At 40.3% G+C, this 16,208-nt stretch overlaps 3 protein-coding genes across 11 annotated transcripts in view; 1 reads left to right on the forward strand and 2 right to left on the reverse strand.

The window, feature by feature from the left end:
- Positions 1-6,936, reverse strand: part of LOC106575981 (zinc finger protein 239-like) — a 237,317-nt gene extending 230,381 nt beyond the window's left edge. The window contains exon 1 of the mRNA XM_014152758.2: positions 6,886-6,936. The gene's annotated coding sequence lies outside the window, so the exon portion shown is untranslated. The remainder of the gene's footprint in view (positions 1-6,885) is intronic.
- The window catches only part of LOC106592258 (zinc finger protein OZF-like), a 510,174-nt gene that overhangs the window by 347,328 nt on the left and 146,638 nt on the right, over positions 1-16,208 (reverse strand). For 2 of the 3 annotated variants that reach the window (XM_045698555.1, XM_045698553.1), the window contains exon 3: positions 2,003-2,251. The exons of the other annotated variant lie outside the window; for it this stretch is intronic. In XM_045698555.1, the coding sequence (XP_045554511.1) occupies positions 2,003-2,251 (249 nt within the window). The remainder of the gene's footprint in view (positions 1-2,002; positions 2,252-16,208) is intronic. 3 annotated transcript variants of the gene reach the window in all.
- The window catches only part of LOC106574981 (zinc finger protein 2), a 348,997-nt gene that overhangs the window by 299,540 nt on the left and 33,249 nt on the right, over positions 1-16,208 (forward strand). The window contains exons 1-2 of one of the 7 annotated variants that reach the window (XM_045698513.1): positions 11,463-11,568; positions 12,321-12,559. The exons of the other annotated variants lie outside the window; for them this stretch is intronic. Coding sequence (XP_045554469.1) covers positions 11,549-11,568; positions 12,321-12,559 — 259 coding nt within the window. The 5' untranslated portion in view covers positions 11,463-11,548. Of the gene's footprint in view, positions 1-11,462; positions 11,569-12,320; positions 12,560-16,208 lie in introns of those variants that run through there. 7 annotated transcript variants of the gene reach the window in all.

Raw genomic sequence — 16,208 nt, forward strand, 5'->3', positions numbered from 1 at the left:
TGTTGGCTGCTTTTCCTTCACTTTGCGGTCCAACTTATCCCAAGCCATCTCAATTGGGTTGAGGTCCAGGGATTGTGGAGGCCAGGTCATCTGATGCAGCCCTCCATCACTCGCATTCTTGGTCAAATAGCCCTTACACATCCTGGAGGGGTGTTTTGGGTCATTGTCCTGTTGAAAAACAAATGATAGTCCCACTAAGCCCATACCAGATGGGATGGCATATCGCTGCAGAATGCTGTGGTAGCCAGGCTGGTTAAGTGTGCCTTGAATTCTAAATAAATCAGACACTGTCACCAGCAAAGCACCCCCACACCATCACACCTCCTCCTCCATGCTTCACAGTGGGAACCACACATGCAGAAATGATCCGTTCACCTACGTCTCACAAAGACACAGCGGTTGGAACCAAAAATCTCAAATTTGGACTCATCACACCAAATGACACATTTCCACTGGTCTCATGTCCATTGCTCATGTTTCTTGGCCCAAGCAAGTCTCTTCTTATTGGTGTCCTTTAGTATTGGTTTCTCTGCATCAATTCGACCATGAAGGCCTGATTCACGCAGTCTCCTCTGAACAGTTGATGTTGAGATGTGTCTGTTACTTTAACTCTGTGAAGCATTTGTTTGGGCTGCAAATTCTGAGGCTGGTAAATCTAATTAACTTATCCTCTGCCGCAGAGGTATCTCTGGGTCTTCCTTTCCTGTGGCGGTCCTCGTGAGAGCCCAGTTTCATCATAGTGCTTGATGGTTTTTGAGACTGCACTTGAATACACTTTCAAAGTTCTAGAAATGTTCCGCATTAACTGACCTTCATGTCTTAAAGTAATGATGGACTGTCATTTCTATACCACCCCAACCGTGTCACAACACAACTGATTGGCTCAAATGCATTAAAAAGGCAATTCCACAAATTAACTTTTAACAAGGCACACCTGTTAATTTAAATGCATTCCAGGTGACTTCCTCATGAAGATGGTTGAGAGCATGCCAAGAGTGTGCAAAGCTGTTATCAAGGCAAAGGGTGGCTACTTTGAAGAATCTCAAATATAAAATATTTTTTTATTTGTTTAACACTTTTTTGGTTACTACATGATTCCACATGTGTTATTTAAAAGTTTGTTTTCACTATTATTCTACAATGTAGAAAAAAGTAAAAATTAAGAAAAACCCTGTAATGAGTAGGTGTGTCCAAACCTTTGTCTGGTACTGTCCATGTCAATCAAATGTATTTTATAAACCCTTTTTACATCAGCAGTTGTCACAAAGTGCTTTACAGTAACCCAGCCTAAAACCCCAAAGATCAAGCAATGCAGGTGTAGAAGCACAGTGGCTAGGAAAAACTCCCTAGAAAGCAGGAACCTTGGAAGAAACAGAGAGTAACCAGGCCCAAAGGGGGGCCAGTCCTCTTCTGGCTGTACCGGGTGACATATTTATTCATATCAGTAGACTGTACAACACAAAAGGGGAATTAAACTATTCTAAAAGTGGATAAGAGTTGAAAGCTAAAAAGGGGCAAAAGTCATGAAAATAAGCCATATCATCCTCCACTCACTATCACAAGGGTTAGTAACTACACAGACTCATTTCATATCATCCTCCACTCACTATCACAAGGGTTAGTAACTACACAGACTCACTTCATATCATCCTCCACTCACTATCACAAGGGTTAGAAACTACACAGACTCATTTCATATCATCCTCCACTCACCATCACAAGGGTTAGTAACTACACAGACTCATTTCATAGAACTTTAAAACATTGGCAGTTTGTCTACTCCACTTCTTTAGTCTACTCTCTGAACACTCCAGATAACCCAGTGAATAAAACAAATTCTGGCAATACTGGTGTCAAACCATGCAAGTATCAGTAGAATGAAATAATATTTACCTTCTCATTGAAACAGTTCATCATGAAACAGTTCTACTGCAACTTTTCATACACAGTGGGAAGTTGGAATGAATAACACAAACTTAAGTTAGATAGAACCTGTGCTTACCATGACTAACAGATTTCCCAATCTCCTCCTCCTCTTCTTCATCTTTAATGTTGACATTCAGCTCCAGTGTTTGATTGCAGTCTTTCAGCTTCTCTGATGCCATCTCTGGATCCTGCAGTGCAAACTGGGCTCCACTGTCACAATCAGGACCCAGTGAATGTAGGTTTGGACATAGTGTAGAATGAGAGAGGCAGGCTGGGTTTGTCCTCACTATTGATGTTACCGGCCACAGACTAAATTCTAGTCGTCCTGTAGTAACAATGACAAACAGACACAAAAAGTTAGTCTTGACAGTTCCGGCACTTTCTTTATTCTCCAAAAATATATGATATTTCTTCTTGTTCAATTATCTAATTCAGTGCTTGACTTGGACTGAAATAGGTGCCGGTACTGTTTATATTTAGGTGCAGGAGCTCCACAATACTGTTGAGCTAATATTCTATAAGAGGAACATGAGCTCAAACAGTAGACATTTGAGGTGCAGGTACTCAGCTCCGGTGAGCTCCTGTCCAAGTCAAGCACTGATCTCATTTCAATAGATCTGGTAGCTAAGCATTGACAACAAAACATTAATTAATTAATATTAGACAAAGTACACACTTTAAAATTAGTCTACACAACATAAATTAAGCTACACAATGTAAGTGCACTTAAACTATAGTAGATTTCCCAAATTCACATTGTTTTAGGCAGCACTATGTGCTATTTTCCTTAATAACCTTGTCTTCGCTGTATTATTTCAATCAAAACCAATAGTATTTCTGTTCACACCATAGTAACATTTATAGATAAATATAGAAACAACTGAATGTGTCTGAATATTAGTGTACATGTAGAAAACTGATAATCATTACATTTAGCTTCAAAACTGTAGTGTGACCGTGAAATTGTCTCTCTGCACCTGCACTGAAGCCCGTTGGCGCAGACAGAGTGGACAGCACCATTTTACCAGCTCGTGAATTTTACACAAAACTAATAACATGCTAAACATACTCAGAAATCTCAAATGTATTCTTTATTCAAATTACCTTGAGGAAATGATGTACATCCATTCAGACAAACCCAAAGCTTCTAGCTATGTGACTTGTAAAATAGTTGATCACAATCACCTGGTTTGACTCAAAAATGAAACATCAAAACTTTACCAAACGTGATAATACCTGAACGGATATTATCTAGCATGGTATGACATGTTCTTTCAACATTAGACAGTTTAAACCTGCTGTTACATACCTGTAGTAATAAACAGAAACAGATACAAAGGTTATCTTCTTCACATAACAGTTCTGGCGTTTCTTTATTCTGAAGAATGTTGCATGCCTGCCTGGAACTTCCTGTTCCCCCACTACCACAGTGCAGCCACAGAACAATGAGACAGATATTTCACCGGATGTATAAATGTGAAGCATTCGCTTAGCGTTTCCACTCACTACCAAATATGGTAGTGAGAGGAAGGCCACTGGCCGGGAGTGGACATAGGAGATTTGCTGTACAGTCCTGATCCTTGACACCTCAACCTCTTTCACCCTAACAGGGCACTCTGGGAATTCAGGAATATGACCCCCACCACAGTTGCAACATTTTACATTCACTCTTAACATATTCCTTCCGTCTGCAAACACTTGACATGTGGCCAAACCTTTAACATTTATTCCGTTGCATCGGGTTTTACACCAACTCTCTTATGGGGTATCTTATATATCCCAGCTTTACATAGGGTGGTAGATACTCTTCATCCAACATCAATAATAGATATGAACTTTGCTCCTTTTTTCACATTCTCCATACAGGTCAAATATTTTCATTTTTTTATTTAACCTTTATTAAACTAGGAAAGTCAGTTAAGAACAAATTCTTATTTACAATGACGGCCTACCAGGGAACAGTGGGTTAACTGCCTTGTTCAGGGGCAGAACGACAAATGTTTACCTTGTCAGCTCGGGGATTCGATGGGGTCGTATGGGTTTCAATTTAGGGATTTGTTACTACGCCAACAAATGACAATATCCATCCGGACCTTTGCCACCTAGGACATTTATGTGACCGGACCTTCTCAAATAGTACTGGAGTATCCCTGCAATAGACTTACTGCAACTTCATAGCAACTTTTCATGAACAGTGGGAAGTTGGAATGAATAACACAAACCTAGATAGAACCTGTTCTTACCATGAGAAACAGATTTCCCAATCTTCTCCTCCTCTTCTTCATCTTTAATGTTGACATTCAGCTCCAGTGTTTGACTACATTCTTCCAGCTTCACTGATGCCATCTCTGGATCCTGCAGTGCAAACTGGGCTCCACTGTCACAATCAGGACCCAGTGACTGTAGGTTTGGACTCAGTGTGGAAGGAGAGAGGCAGGCTGGGTTTGTCCTCACTGTTGATGTTACCAGCCTCAGACTTAATGAGTCGGCCAGTAGTAATGAAGACAAACGGACACAAAAGTTAGTCTTGACAGTTCTGGCACTTTCTTTATTCTCTAAAAATACTGTTTATATTTAGGTGCAGGAGCTCCACAATGCTGTTGAGCTAATATTCTATAAGAGGAACATGAGCTCAAACAGTAGACATTTGAGTTGACGGTTCTCAGCTCCGGTGAGCTCCTGTCCAAGTCAAGCACTGATCTCATTTCAATAGATCTGGTAGCTAAGCATTGGCAACAAAATATTAATTAATTCACATTAGACAGAAAGTACATGCTTTAAATTAAGCTACAAAACTTAAGTGAACTTAATCTATAGTAGATTTCCTGAATTTACATAAATGCATAAATGACAAAAAAACATTGCAGTATGTTTTAGGCATCACTAAGTACTTTTTTCCTGAATAATAGTGTCTTCACCGTATTTTAGCCACATTACTTTTGTCGAATGCACCCGAGTCAATGGAAACCTGCCTAATGATGTCTGAGTGATTGGTTCCGATTTGGTTCGGTTTAATGTTTGGGCCAAGTCAAAAAATTACATCCAAAAGAAGTCGGAGTCGGTCCGTCCGTCCTTACTAGGGTGTATCCTACAGTGCCGATCTGCAATGGAATTTTATGAATGTCCATCCATGTGGTAGGCCTAGCGTTTGTAAAACAGCCAGTTGCATTGGCTTTATTAGTCCTGGTTCCTGTGACTAATCATTTAGTCTATTTAAGCGCTGAAAAGGCCCATCAGCTACCCAACTTTATCAGGAGTTACCCTGAGCCTATTGGCAATGAGAATCAATGCGTTTACACAGCGGGAAATGCAGAAGTATTAATATTTTGCTATGATCAACTCTTCAAAAATGTACAGAGAAACTTTAAACCACTGATTATCATGACAATTTAGCTGACAGGGTTAAACTCCCGGACAACAGTGGTTTCAGAGTCCTGCAATAGAGCAGAAATGCTAATATTTGTGTAAACTCTACATAGTTGTGTTCTGTGGGTGTCACTGAGTAGGCTGAACAATCCATAGATAAGGCTGTAGAGTGCAATATGAATGTCCAACACAAACAAAAGACCCTCCATGCTCAACTGGCGGACTGCAACTGAACGGGATCAATACGGACCTCGGGTGCCCCAAAAATATACACATAATAATTTTTTGGTTGGGCTTCGAACCCTGGTATCATATAAACACACAGAAATGGAAACGTGTCGAATTGCAGGAAATTTGCTTCAAAACAGCCAAAAAACCCATCTCGGCCGCATCACAAAATGCGTAGAGTTATGGGATATTACCTTTAAAACTGCTAAATATTTTCTCCACCAACAAGAGGGTTGTGAACAGTTTGGGGTCGTATGGGTTGCAAGTTAGGGGTTTGTTACTACGCCAACAAATAACAATATCCATCTGGACCTTTGCCACCTAGGAAATGTGTGTGACTGGACCTTCTCAAATAGTACTGGAGTAACCCTGCAATAGACTGACTGGGAAGGTGATTTTTCACAGTCCAAGTCCTGCAATAAGAGCTAAGATATTAATTTGTGTTAACTCTTGGTAATTGTATTCTGTGGGTGTCACCGTTATATGGGTGCACAATCCAACCCGTTTCATAAGTTCATATAAAAATGTCTCCAACGCAATTATGTGGTCGATAACATCCACAGTGGGATTTCAAACGTTTGTTCTGTTTATTTTCAAATGAATGAATTATTGTAATTCATTTTAAGTTAAGTAACACTGCAACCATGTTTAGCGTTATTTAGTCCAAATATTACACGATTCCATTCATTTGTATCAGTTTGCATTGCTTTCAATACAAATTCTACTATTGTGGCTAATCGTTATTGTGGCTAGTTTCACATAGGTAGGGACAAGCGAATATCAGGGCTGCTTCCAGGAGGAGGACGGAGACGTTGGACACATTCAGATAGAAATGTATTATGTAGAACAAACATGCCTCTGATTCCAATGAATAATGTCAGTTCTATTCACAGCATTTCTATCTGCAACTTTCCACGACGTTTTTGTACAGAACATCCCCAGGCGAAACCCAGAGTGTGAACCTGGAAAGCCTCACAATTGAAAACGTGTGGTGGACACCGCTCCGTGTGCTTGTAACATATTTTTTTATCACGTTCTTCGCTCATTCGGGTGGACAAGAAAATAAGACAAAACCTTTCCCAAACATGATTTTATTTTACCGTTATCTAACTAGACAAGTCAGTTAAGAACACATTATTTACAATGACGGCCTACGGGGGAACAGTGCGTTAACTGCCTTGTTCAGGGGCAGAACGACATGTTTTTACCTTGTCAGCTCGGGGATTCAATCCAGCAACCTTTCGGTTACTGGCCCAACGCTCTAACCACTAGATTACCTGCCGCGCCAATAGCTTGACGGATTTGTTATCTAACATGTTATGACGTTCTTTCAATATTAGGCAGTTTAAACGTGCTATTACATACCTGTAGTAATAAAGAGAAACGGAAAGCACAGTTCGGGTGTTTTCTTTATTATGAAGAATGGTGCGCGCCAAACCGGAACTTCCTGTCCCCCACTACCACAGTGCAACAGCGACATCTATTGTACTGATGGACTAACTACTGCTAAAGCATGTAGAATATAAAAAGTGAGATTGATTAGCTACACTAATAAAACTTGGTTTAAAAAACTAAAGAGCTGTCTGTTTTAGTGTCTAAGTTTTTCAACCCATTACATATGCATTGTAGATGATCTCTGTGGAAGGCCAAGAAAATCATCAAGAATCTCAGCCACCAGAGACACGGCCTGTTCACCCTGCTACCATCTATCAGGCGGAGACAGTACAGGTGCATCAAAGCTGGGATAGAGAGAATGAAACTGCTTCTATCTCCAGGCCATAAGACTGTTAAACAGTCATCGCTGATTTGATTTAGAGAATATTGGTGACTAGCAAATTGGCTTGTCCCAATGTATACTGGTGTCGTGACATGTATTGAGTAGATCAATAAACATGTATTATTTTTAATTCCATGAATTAAACAAAAGCATTATATTTACTGTAAAGATAACCCCCCCAAAACTACAATGATTCAGTAGATCAATAAAGTTACAGTACTCTAGCAGGGCTCACAGCTGATTATGCTGAAAAAACATGTTAGAGAATAGGTCAGATTTAGCTTTGTGATGCTAAAATCAAATCACATTTTATTGGTCACATACACATGGTCAGCAGATGTTAGCGAAATGCTTGTGCTTCAAGTTCCGACAGTGCAGTAATACCTAACAAGTAATCTACCAATTCCTTAACAACTACCTATATCACACAAATCTAAAGGGGTGAATGAGAATATGTACAAATAAGTATATGGATGACCGATGGCCGAGCGGCATAGACAAGGTGCAATAGATGGTATAATATACAGTATATACAGGTGATATGAGTAATGTAAGATATGTAAACATGATTAAAGTGGCATTATTTAAAGTGGCATTGTTTAAAGTGACTAGTGATTAATTTATTAAAGTGTCCAGTGACTGGGGCTCAACGTAGGCAGCAGCCTCTCTGAGTTAGTGATTGCGGTTTATCAGTCTGATGACCTTGAGATAGAAGCTGTTTTTCAGTCTCTCGGTCCCAGCTTTGATGCACATGTACTGACCTCACCTTCTGGATGATAGCGGTGTGAACAGGCAGTTGCTCGGGTGGTTGTTGTCCTTGATGATCTTTTTGGCCTTCCTGTGACATTGGGTGCTGTAGCTGTCAAGGAGGGCAGGTAGTTTCCCCCCTGGTGATGCGTTGTGCAGACCTCACCACCCTCTGGAGAGTCTTGCGGTTGATGGCAGTGCAGTTGCCGTACTAGGCTGTGATAGAGCCCGACAGGATGCTCAATTGTGCATCTGTAAAAGTTTGCCAGGGTTTTGGGTGACAAGCCAAATTTCTTCAGCCTCCTGAGGTTGAAGAGGCGCTGTTGCGCCTTCTTCACCACACTGTCTGTGTGGGTGGACCTTTTCAGTTTGTCTGTGATGTGTAGGCCCAGGAACTTAAAACATTTTACATTTACATTTTAGTCATTTAGCAAACGCTCTTATCCAGAGCAACTTACAGTAGTGAATGCATACATTTCATACATTTTTTTCTCCGTACTGGTCCCCCATGGGAATCAAACCCACAACCCTGGCATTGCAAACACCATGCTCTACCAACTGAGCCACATGGGACTTTCATTTCAACTTCCTGTCTTGTTCAGCTTCAGAAAAACAATAAATATGTCACTTGAAACATCATTTTTTGTAATTCATTACACAAAAGTGAAGAAGAGTTTGATTAGCACAAATTCATATACAAACTTTATTTTTCATTGACAGATCAATTTAGTTGGCTTGAATGTTGTTTTCCAAACATATTTATTATCAATGACTAACATAACAAATGTAGTTTTGAAAATACAATTTAATAAACACATGTAATCAGTCATTTCACAGCTTGTTTACAATTAAAGAAATAGTAATTTAGTAGTAAAAAATTATCCCAAACTAGTGGTGAAAACTGATCATCTCTATCTGATACATGTTGTGTCTACTAACTCATTCCCACAGAAAACGGATCATCACACCATCTCTATCTGATACATGTTGTGTCTACTAACTCATTCCCACAGAAAACTGATCATCACACCATCTCTATCTGATACATGTTGTGTCTACTAACTCATTCCCACAGAAAACTGATCATCACATCATCTCTATCTGATACATGTTGTGTCTACTAACTCATTCCCACAGAAAACTGATCATCACACCATCTCTATATGATACATGTTGTCTACAACCTCATTCCCACAGAAAGTGCAGAGGGAAGCAGTACCACCCAGTCAACTGTCAGACTACATTGTTTTAAGTGATGGGCACCAATATGGAATATATATATATCAATAACAGTAGGATTTTTTCAAACTGATATGGATACCAAACTCAGGAGGTTGGTGGCACCTTAATTGGGGAGGCCAGGCTGGTGATAATGGTTGGAATGGTATCAAATACAAACACATGGTTTCCATGGTTTCCAGGTGTTTGATGCCGTTCCATTCGCTCCGTCCTAGCCATTATTATGAGCCATCCTCCTCTCAGCCTCCACTGAGAACATATCTATTTCAATGAATTACAATGCAACTGTCTACACTTCACTTCCATGGCTTTGTGAAGTCCAGAAAACTGATGCTGAATGCTCATTGGGACAAGTGTGATTGTTCTGGGTGTCTAACATACCTAAACAGTTTGAATACAATAGGAATCAATTGATAGCCCATGGTCCATCAGTTAACTATGCTAAATTGAGAAGGTTTTGAGCCTGCAGCAACAGTCACATAGGCTGTTCTACTATACATAAAAATGTAGGTTAACAGCAAGGATAAACCAATATCACAATATGCCTTGCTCATATCTATATCAAACAAAATCAATATCATATCTAATTATCTATATTGGTTCTCACCACAAATTGTTTAATTGTCAGAAGCCAGAGGGTATTCAACCCTAAGGGCAAATCCAAGTTAATATCTTTCAGTAGAACCTAACAAAACACAGCACAACTGACAAGGTGCCAACTGGGCACAAACTGGTTGAATCAACGTTGTTTCAACATAATTTGTCAACGTATTGTGACGTGGAATGTACGTGTAGAATACTGTACATTGGATTTGCAAAAACTGTTGTTTTGAGGTTCAACCACAGGATTATGGCATCATTTTAACCAATTTTCAACATTGTTAAACCTTGTATAAATAGGTTGAATATATGTTGAATTTGTACCTTTGAAACGACATGATATCTTCAACCTTATATCCACTATCAGAAAAGACAATAGGCTGGCCAGCACCTCCTTGTGGAGAGTTGATGTATCTACAGCTATCCTTTTGGTCTGTCATCCAGGGTGGACATATTTTAAAGTAGGTGAGCTGATGTCACCTCGCCTGAGGCAAAGCAAAACATGTAATTGGCTGTTCAGATACAGCTCAACAGACAGTAATATTGATTGATTTAATTATTGATTTTTCAGACTTTGGTGATTACATCTGCCAATAACTCACCCTCAGACTGTTTTTCTAGTCAGTCAATGACATTCAAGATTGGTGCCTCAAACTCTCTCTCTCTCTCTCTCTCTCTCTCTCTCTCTCTCTCTCTCTCTCTCTCTCTCTCTCTCTCTCTCTCTCTCTCTCTCTCTCTCTTACAGAGTAATATCAGCCTTGCTGGTTCATGAAAACAACTAACTTTCTAGCCTTGGCACACACTTTTTATACAGGTTTCATCCTTATGCCACACACATAGTAACTCCTCTTTATGTTAATGATTATCCCCTCTGGCATTTAGCCACCATTATCTTTTTGCTTTGCACTAATTTTAGTTTGGTTTCATATTAGGGCATGGAAACATTAGAGCCATACCAATGGTTAAAACATAAACAGTCATGGTCACTCCCCAGACAGGTGCATGTCTAATGACCTAGACACACATATATAGTGCACTCATCCAGCTGACGACTACAAAATGTGTAATGAACACATATGTACTGGAAGATTTCCAATACCTACTCATGTGATGCTGGGATATGTAAGATACGCAGTGAGAGCTATTGTGAATTAACCACTACAGTTATGAAATTGATAAAATAATGGCCATGTATCAAGTGTGTGCCGACGGAATCTTTTTGGTATTTATTGGGATCCCCATTAAACGCTGCAAAAGTATCAGAATTATTCACTTCTCTCATTGACTTCTCAAACCACGGCTTGGTCTGTTTTACAGGCGTTCTCTGAAGTCTCGCGTTGTTACGTCTCTGGGTTTAGAAACTGGTAGTGGGGAGAAGGCATTTCCGCGCAGGCGCGCATCATTCTTCAGAATAAAGGATACGTCAGAATTGTGCAGTCGAGACGACAACTTCTGTGTCCGTTTCAAATGTATTACTACTGGTATGTAATAGCACGTTATAATATCGAAATAACATGTCATAACATGCTAGGTAACAAATACGTCAAGGTATTATGACGTTTTGATAAAGGTTTTATGTGCTATTCTTGTGTCAAACCGCATGAGTGAACGTGATCACTTTTTTTACAAGTCACATAGTTAGATATTTTGTGTTAGTCTGAGTGGATGTATATCATTTCGTCAAGGTAATTTCATAAAGGATCAATCTATTTGAGATTTCTGGGTTCGTTTTACATGTCGTTTTTGGTTTTGTGTAAAATTCACGAGATGGTAAAATGGCGGTTCCCCCTCGGTCTGCATCAACGTACTTCAGTGCAGGCAGTGAGGGTGCAGCAGAGAGACAATTTTACGGTTGCACTACTGTTTTGGAGCTAAATGTAATGATTATCAGTTTTCTACATGTGTACTAACATTCAGACATTCAGTTGTTTCTGTCTATCTATACATGTTACTACTATGGTGTGAACGGAAATACTATTGGGTTTTGATTGAAGTAATACAGTGAAGACGAGGTTATTCAGGAAAATAGTACATAGTGCTGCCTAAAACATACTGCAACCTTGTACTAAATGTTTTTTGAGTAATTTATGTGAATTCAGGAAACCTACTATAGATTAAGTGCATTGAGTTGTGTAGCCTAATTTAAAGTGTATACTTTGTCTAATGTGAATTAATGTTTTGTTGTCAATGCTTAGCTACCAGATTTATTGAAATGAGATCAGTGCTTGACTTTGACAGGAGCTCACTGGAGCTGAGTACCTGCACCTCAAATGTCTACTGTTTGAGCTCATGTTCCTCTTATAGAATATTAGCTCAACAGTATTGTGGAGCTCCTGCACCTAAATATAAACCATATTTTTAGAGAATCAAGAAAGTCTTGACAGTTCTGGCACTAACTTTTGTGTCCGTTTCTCTTTATTACTACTGACTGACTCAGATTAAGTCTGAGGCCGGTAACATCAACAGTGAGGACAAACCCAGCCTGCCTCTCTCCTTCCACACTGAGTAGAAACCTACAGTCACTGGGTCCTGATTGTGACAGTGGAGCCCAGTTTGCACTGCAGGATCCAGAGATGGCATCAGTGAAGCTGGAAGACTGCAGTCAAACACTGGAGATGAATGCCAAGATTAAAGATGAAGAAGAGGAGGAGGAGATTGGGACATCTGTTTCTCATGGTAAGCACAGGTTCTATCTAACTAAGTTATTTGTTCCAACTTCCCACTGTGTCTGAAAAGTTGCTGTAGAACTGTTTTATTTATTTAAATTATTTCACCTTTATTTAACCAGGTAGGCCAGTTGAGAACAAGTTCTCATTTACAACTGCGACCTGGCCAAGATAAAGCAAAGCAGTGCGACAAAAACAACACAGACTTCCACATGGGATAAACGAACGTACAGTCAATAACACAATAGAAAAATCTATATGCAGTGTGTGCAAATGTAGTAAGATTAGTGAGGTAAGGCAATAAACGCCATAGTGGGGAATTAATTACAATTTAGCATTAACACTGGAGTGATAATGCGCAAGTAGAGATACTGTGGTGCAAAATAGCAAAAATAAATAACAATATGGGGATGGGGTAGTTAGGTGGGCTATTTACAGATGGGCTGTGTACAGGTGCAGTGATCGGTAAGCTGCTCTGACAGCTGATGCTTAAAGTTAGAGAGGGAGATATAAGACTCCAGCTTCAGTGATTTTTGCAATTCGTTCCAGTCATTGGCAGCAGAGAACTGGAAGGACATGCGGCCAAAAGAGGAGTTGGCTTTGGGGATGACCAGTGAAATAAGCCTGCTGGAGCGCGTGCTACGGGTGGGTGTTGCTATGGTGACCAGTGAGCTGAGATAAGGCAGTTCTTTACCTAGCAAAGACTTATAGATGACCTGGAGCCAGTGGGTTTGGCGACGAATATGAAGCGAGGGCCAGCCAACGAGAGCATACAGGTCGCAGTGGTGGGTAGTATATGGGGCTTTGGTGACAAAACAGATGGCACTGTGATAGACTACATCCAATTTGCTGAGTAGTGTTGGAGGCTATTTTGTAAATGACATCGCCGAAGTCAAGGATCGGTAGGATAGTCAGTTTTACGAGGGTAGGTTTGGCAGCATGAGTGAAGGAGGCTTCGTTGTGAAATAGGAAGCTGATTCTAGATGACATTTTGGATTGGAGATGCTTAACCTGTTGGGGGTAGGGGGCAGTATTGACACGGCCAGATAAAAAACGTACCAGATTTAATCTGGTTACTACTCCTGCCCAGTAACTAGAATATGCATATAATTATTGGCTTTGGATAGAAAACACCCTAAAGTTTCTAAAACTGTTTGAATGGTGTCTGTGAGTATAACAGAACTCATATGGCAGGCAAAAACCTGAGAAGATTCTGTACAGGAAGTGGCCTGTCTGACAAGTTGTTGTTCATCTTGGCTCTTTTTATTGAAGACTGAGGATCTTTGCTGTAACGTGACACTTCCTACGGCTCCCATAGGCTCTCAGAGCCCGGGAAAAAGCTGAATGATATCGAGGCAGCCCCAGGCTGAAACACATTTACGCTTTTGGCAAGTGGCCGATCAGAGGACAATAGGCTTAGGCGCGTGCCCGAGTCGACCCCGTGCTTTATTTTCTTTCGTCTGTTTACCTAAATGCAGATTCCCGGTCGGAATATTATCGCTTTTTTACGAGAAAAATGGCATAAAAATTGATTTTAAACAGCGGTTGACATGCTTCGAAGTACGGTAATGGAATATTTAGAATTTTTTTGTCACGAAATGCGCCATGCTCGTCACCCTTCTTTACCCTTTCGGATAGTGTCTTGAACGCACGAACAAAACGCCGCTGTTTGGATATAACTATGGATTATTTGGGACCAAACCAACATTTGTTATTGAAGTAGAAGTCCTGGGAGTGCATTCTGACGAAGAACACCAAAGGTAATAACATTTTTCTTACAGTAAATCTGACTTTGGTGAGTGCTAAACTTGCTGGGTGTCTAAATAGCTAGCCCTGTGATGCCGGGCTATCTACTGAGAATATTGCAGAATGTGCTTTCACCGAAAAGCTATTTTAAAATCGGACATATCGAGTGCATAGAGGAGTTCTGTATCTATAATTCTTAAAATAATTGTTATGTTTTTTGTGAACGTTTATCGTGAGTAATTTAGTAAATTCGCCGGAAGTTTGCGGGGGGTATGCTAGTTCTGAACATCACATGCTAATGTAAAAAGCTGTTTTTTGATATAAATATGAACTTGATTGAACAAAACATGCATGTATTGTATAACATAATGTCCTAGGTGTGTCATCTGATTAAGATCATCAAAGGTTAGTGCTGCATTTAGCTGTCTTCTGGGTTTTTGTGACATTATATGCTAGCTTGAAAAATGGGTGTCTGATTATTTCTGGCTTGGTACTCTGCTGACATAATCTAATGTTTTGCTTTCGCTGTAAAGCCTTTTTGAAATCGGACAGTGTGGTTAGATTAACGAGAGTCTTGTCTTTAAAATGCTGTGAAATAGTCATATGTTTGAAAAATTGAAGTTTTCGGATTTTAGAGGAATTTGTATTTCGCGCCACGCCCATCATTGGATATTGGAGCAGGTGTTCCGCTAGCGGAACGTCTAGATGTAAGAGGTTAAAATTGTGTAAAATAGTCATATGTTTGAGAAATTGAAGTAATAGCATTTCTAAGGTATTTGAATAACGCGCCACAGGATTCCACTGGCTGTTACGTAGGTGGGACGATTTCGTCCCGCCGGCCCTAGAGAAGTTAATGTGAGTCTGGAAGGAGAGTTTACAGTCTAACCAGACACCTAGGTATTTGTAGTTGTCCACATATTCTAAGACAGAACCGTCCAGAGTAGTGATGCTAGTCGGGCGGGCGGGTATAGGCAGCGATCAGTTTAAGAGCATGCATTTAGTTTTACTAGCATTTAAGAGCAGTTGGGGGGCCACGGAAGGAGTGTTGTATGGCATTTAAGCTCGTCTGGAGGTTTAACAGTGTCCAAAGAAGGACCAGAAGTATATAGAATGGTGTCGTCTGCTTAGAGGTAGATCAGAGAATCACCAGCAGCAAGAGTGACATCATATATATATACAGAGAAATGAGTCGGCCCGAGAATTGAACCCTGTGGAACCCCCATAGAGACTGCCAGAGGTCCGGACAACAGGCCCTCCGATTTGACACACTGAACTCTGTCTGATATGTAGTTGGTGAACCAGACGAGGCAGTCATTTGAGAAACCAAGGCTGTTGAGTCTGCCGATAAGAATACAGTGATTAACAGAGTCGAAAGCCTTGGCCAGGTCGATGAATACGGCTGCACAGTAATGTCTCTTATCGATGGCGGTTATGATGTTGTTTAGGACCTTGAGCGTGGCTGAGGTGCACCCGTGACCAGCTCGGAAACCAGATTGCATAGCGGAGAAGGTACGGTGGGATTCGAAATGGTCGGTGATCTGTTTGTTAACTTGGCTTTTGAAGACTTTAGAAAGGCAGGGCAGGATTTCATGATGAACTGTTTTAATGAGAAGGTAGATGTTATTTCATGCTACTGAGACTTGCATGGTTTGACACCAGTATTGCCAGCATTTGTTTTATTCACTGGGCTATCTGGAGTGATCAGAGACTAGACTAAAGAAGTGAAGTAGACAAACTGACAGTATTTTGAAGTTCTATGAAATTAGTCTGTGTAGTTACTAACTCTTGTGATAGTGAGTGGAGGATGATATGAAATGAGTCTGTGTAGTTACTAACCCTTGTGATAGTGAGTGGAGGATGATATGAAATGAGTCTGTGTAGTTACTAACCCTTGTGATAGTGAGTGGAGGATG

The sequence above is a fragment of the Salmo salar genome, chromosome ssa17, assembly GCF_905237065.1.
Source record: "Salmo salar chromosome ssa17, Ssal_v3.1, whole genome shotgun sequence".
NCBI classification, from domain to species: Eukaryota; Metazoa; Chordata; class Actinopteri; order Salmoniformes; family Salmonidae; genus Salmo; species Salmo salar.